This window comes from Dioscorea cayenensis, chromosome 18 (genome assembly GCF_009730915.1).
Source record: "Dioscorea cayenensis subsp. rotundata cultivar TDr96_F1 chromosome 18, TDr96_F1_v2_PseudoChromosome.rev07_lg8_w22 25.fasta, whole genome shotgun sequence".
Taxonomy (NCBI): domain Eukaryota; kingdom Viridiplantae; phylum Streptophyta; class Magnoliopsida; order Dioscoreales; family Dioscoreaceae; genus Dioscorea; species Dioscorea cayenensis.
This window is the reverse complement of record NC_052488.1, coordinates 8476979-8482230: the sequence shown is the minus strand read 5'-3', so window position 1 is coordinate 8482230 and position 5252 is coordinate 8476979. Positions and strand designations below refer to the sequence as shown.

Below are 5252 nucleotides of genomic sequence, written 5' to 3'. Positions count from 1 at the left end.
GACACTTGCGATTCACGCACGATATTCGGACGTGTCAGTGCAGTGGTCCGAACAGGGTGATAGCCTTTGGAATGTAAGTTTGATGCCATCAACTCAAGAAGCACCAGATTTGAGTTGAAAAACACTACCCCGAACACCATGAGTACGCCTTTTGGGAGAAGGTACACAACTTCGGTGATCATCTTTTCAAACCTAATAGTTGAACAAAAGAAAGGATTGGTGGATGTGCTAAAAAGGCCCAAGAGAGCGATTGCTTGAAGATTGTCGACATAAAAGGGATAAACCCCTCCTGCTTTGCACTCACAAAAATTCTAATGACAGATGAACATGCATCAAAAACCCTTGCCCCAAAAGAAGACTCAATCCAAATATGAAATAAGTGGTTCGCCAGAAATCATCAAGCTTTCTCAATGCGGGCATTATCTACCCGACATCGACATGCTGAGTGGGTAAGCCCGTGCAAGTGGTTCCAAAGAAGGGGGAAAATTATTTAGTACCAAATCAAGGTACAAGAAAATTCATAAGTCTGAAATAAATGAATGGAAAAACTGGTTAAGGGATCATTATCAATACAAATTATCTCAGACGAAATGGTTTCGATTAGTACCCCCAAAATGGGGAAATAAAGTAAATAAACATTATATAATTCAAAATAAAGATAAAGACTCAATAAAATTGGATTCATATAAAAAAGAAAAAGACCAATTAATTCATTACATGAAACAAAATCATAATTATGATGCAGTGAATTCATTAACGAGTCAAAAAGAAAAATTGAAAAAACACTACAGATATGATCTTTTATCACATGAATATATGAATTATGGGAATAGAGAGGACTCATATATTTATGAATCTACATTACAAGTAAATGGGAACCAAGAAATTCCATATAATTTATACACAATGAAAGCCGAATCATATTATATATTAATAACTATAGTTATTAATGATTACCTAGAGGAAGGATATATTGTTGATATGGATCAAAATATGAATAGAAAATATTTTGATTCTAGAATTCTTTGTTTTTCTATTAGAAAAAATATTGATATTGAAGCTTGGATCAATGCGCATATCGATACCAAGATTAATAAAAATCTTAAGACTGAAACTAATAATTATCAAAAACTTGAAAAAAAAAAACTTTTTGTTTTTGATTGGATAGGAATGAATGAAGAAAGATTATATCATAAGATATCAAATACAGAACCTTGGTTCTTCCCAGAATTTGGGCTACTTTTTAATGCGTATAAAATTAAACCACAGATCATACCAATTCAATTACTTTTTTTTAATTTTGATTTCTATGAAAATCTTAGTCAATCTAATAACATTAACTTAAATCAAAAAAAGAATCCTCATATATCATCTAATCAAAAAGAATATCTTGAATTTGAAAATTCCAACCAAGAAAAAAATGAACAACAAGGCCAAGGAGATCTTAGATCAGATCTACGAAAACAAAAAAAAAAAAAAGATGTTGAAGAGAATCATACGAAATCAGAAATTAAAAAACATAAAAAGAAAAAACAATCCAAAAGCAATAAGGAAGCAGAACTCTATTTTTTCTTGAAAAAATATTTCCTTTTTCAATTAAGATGGGATGACTCCTTGAATCAAAGAATGATCGATAATATCAAGGTATATTGTCTCCTACTTAGATTAATAAATACAAAGGAAATTGTTATATCCTCGATTCAAAGAGGAGAGATGTGTCTGGATGTGATGCTGATTCAAAAGGATCTAGCTCTTACAGAACTAATAAAAAAAGGAATATTGATTATCGAACCAATTCGTCTATTTCTAGAAAGGGGTGTAAAATTGATTATATATCAAACCATAGGTATTTCATTGATCAATAAGAACCAGACTAATGGAAAATACCTAAAAAAAAGATATGTTGATAAGAAAAGTTTCGATAGATACATTGGACGATATAACAATATGCTTGCGAATGGAGACAAAAATCATTATGATTTTTTTGTTCCTGAAAATATTCTATCTCCTAGACGTCGTAGAGAATTAAGAATTCTAATTTGTTTCAATTCCTGTAATTGGAATGTTGTGGATAGAAATCCAGCATTTTGCAATGAAAACAAGATAAAAAACTACAGACAATTTTTGAATAAGCATCTTAATACAGATACAAATAAATTCACTACAGATACAAATAAATTCACTAAATTCAAATTCTTTCTTTGGCCCAATTACCGATTAGAAGATTTAGCTTGTATGAATCGTTATTGGTTTGATACCAATAATGGCAGTCGATTCAGTATGTCAAGGATACATATGTATCCGCGATTCAGAATTATCTAATGATATATTTCCTATCTAATCAGATAATATGCGAGATATCTAGTAGATAAAAGCAAAAAAAAAAATATACATATATCCTGTTACATTCTAGTACATGATACTTGATTAAATAGTGTATTCATATCCATTCAACTGGATCTAGGAGGAAATCCGCAGAATCTTTTTTTTTTTATATATATAAAGAAATCATTCTCTTTCGTGAATGCAAAAATACCCTTTTCTATTTTCTATCTAATCAAATTTTCAATTCGATTTGGATGAAGTAAAAAAGTGGTATATGAATAAATCCAAATTTTTATCTGGTAGAGACAAAAATTACTGGCATAATAATTTATTATTTTTCCCGATCGGTAAAATCCACAAAAAAGAAAGAAAAAGATGAAAAAAATTTATGATCAAAAATTCATTCATCTCAGTTATTCCACAAGAAGAAAAAGAGAAAAACAAGGGATCTGTTGAATTTCAAGTATTCAGTTTCACCAATAAGATACGTAGACTTACTTCCCATTTAGAATTGCACAAAAAGGATTTTTTATCACAAAGAGGTCTACGAAAAATTCTGGGAAAACGTCAACGACTGCTGACTTATTTGTCAAAGAAAAATGGAGTACGTTATAAGAAATTAATTGGTCAGTTGGATATTCGGGAACCAAAAATTCATTAATTTAAAAATTTCAAGATTCGTTTTGAATTTATTATTAGTTATGAGATTTTTCCTTTTAATGAAAAATTTAGGAAATAATGAATCGGGGAAGAAAAAATATGACTGTACCGGATACAAGAAAGGGTTTGATGATAGTCAATATGGGTCCTCACCACCCATCAATGCATGGTGTTCTTCGACTGATCGTTACTCTCGAGGGTGAAGATGTTATTGACTGTGAACCCATATTGGGCTATTTACACAGAGGAATGGAAAAAATAGCAGAAAACCGAACAATTATACAATATCTGCCTTATGTAACACGTTGGGATTATTTAGCTACTATGTTCACAGAGGCAATAACGGTAAATGCGCCAGAACAGTTGGGAAATGTTCAAGTACCCCAAAGAGCGAGTTATATAAGAGTAATTATGCTAGAACTGAGTCGTATAGCTTCTCATTTGTTATGGCTTGGACCTTTTATGGCGGATATTGGTGCACAGACTCCCTTTTTCTATATTTTCAGAGAGAGGGAATTACTATATGATTTATTTGAAGCTTCTACAGGTATGCGAATGATGCATAATTATTTCCGTATCGGAGGAGTAGCTGCTGATCTACCTCATGGATGGATAGATAAATGTTTGGATTTCTGCGATTATTTTTTAACCAGAGTTGCTGAATATGAAAAACTTATTACGCGGAATCCCATTTTTTTGGACCGAGTTGAAGGAGTGGGCATTATTGGTGGGGAGGAAGCAATAAATTGGGGCTTATCAGGACCCATGTTACGAGCTTCTGGAATACCATGGGATCTTCGTAAAGTTGATCATTATGAGTGTTACAATGAATTCGATTGGGAAGTCCAATGGCAAAAAGAAGGAGATTCATTAGCTCGTTATTTAGTACGAATAGGTGAAATGACGGAGTCCATAAAAATTATTCAACAGGCTATAGAAGGGATTCCGGGAAAACGTGATCACCAATGAAAAAAATGAGTTAATCCCGACTCATACAACTACCAGTGGAGGGTATGCATTGACTATGGAGAATTGAATGATGCCACCCGAAAAAGATCATTTTCCCTACCATTCATTGACCAGATGTCTGGAGAGGCTCACCGGACATGCCTACTATTGCTTTTTGATGGGTTCTCCGGGTTATTTCCAAATTCCCATCTCCCCAAGATCAAGAGAAGACTACTTTCACTTGTCCATATGGCACATTTGCTTTATCGCCGCATGCCTTTCAGTGCTATGTAACGCCCTAGCTATCTTCGTAGATGTATGATGGCCTTTTTGAGGAAATGGTGGAAGATTTTGTGGAAGTGTTCATTGATGATTTTTTTCCGTCTTTTGGTGATTCATTCTATGTGTACCTCAAGAACCTTGAGCGGGTCCTCATTCGATGTGAAGAGACTAATCTTTTGCTAAGTTTGGAGAAATGCCATTTCATAGTCTAAGAGGGGATAGTCTTGGGTCACAAAAATTTCGAAAGAAGGAATTGAGGACGACAAGGCAAAGATTTCCACCATAAAAAAAGTTACCATCTCCAAATTCGTGAAGGCCATAAGAAGTTTTTTTTGGGACATGCCGGGTTCTATAGAAGATTCATTAAATATTTTTTTCTAAAAATTTCTAGACCCCCGACAAGGTTGTTAGAAAAAGCATGTCCCATTCAAGTTCGATAATGATTGCATGACTTCCTTCATGACACTCAAGGAGTTCCAAGATTAGAACAACCCCAATTTCTCGATGATTGAACCCTAATCCCATACGAACATAGATAGGAATTTCTTCCAAATCCACATTCCTACGATTACATTAAGTACAAAGAATTCTCACTCGGGAGTAAGCCTCTCTTCCTCGGCTTAAATCTACATGGAGGGGTACCAAACACTGATTTCTAGCGTGATGATACAAGTATCTCCTTCTAATCTATTCAAGATCTAATACATGTGAGCAAGTCACATCTACATGCATCACTCATAAAAGAGCTACGGATTTCTCCTTAGTGTAGCACTTAGCATGAAAAACAATGGATTAAATCTCAAAATTACCCAATCATGGAATTAACAAGTAATCATCCAAAACACATGATAAAACCCCCCAAGGTTCACCAACACCCGGGCCCTTCGGGGTCCAAAGTGTTTCATCATCCCACGACAAGAAATACAATCAAGTGAAACACAAAAGAAAAAGCATAAGTGACACTCCCTAGATGAAATGGTGGAGGAGGAGGTAGAATATATGCCGAATGACACTTCCACCGCCAAAGTAATGCCGAA

General features: G+C 33.9%; 1 protein-coding gene across 1 annotated transcript; it reads left to right on the top strand.

Annotated features, from left to right (window-relative positions):
- Positions 1-3025: 3025 nt before the first annotated feature.
- Positions 3026-3954, top strand: LOC120282758 (NAD(P)H-quinone oxidoreductase subunit H, chloroplastic). Its single transcript, XM_039289608.1, has one exon. It carries the CDS (start codon positions 3064-3066, stop codon positions 3952-3954), a length of 891 nt encoding a protein of 296 aa, XP_039145542.1. The 5' UTR covers positions 3026-3063.
- Positions 3955-5252: the final 1298 nt, after the last annotated feature.

What these genes read in the sequence shown, in the direction of transcription:
- LOC120282758 (XM_039289608.1), top strand. Translation starts at nt 3,064, where the DNA reads ATGAATCGGGGAAGAAAAAATATGACTGTACCGGATACAAGAAAGGGT.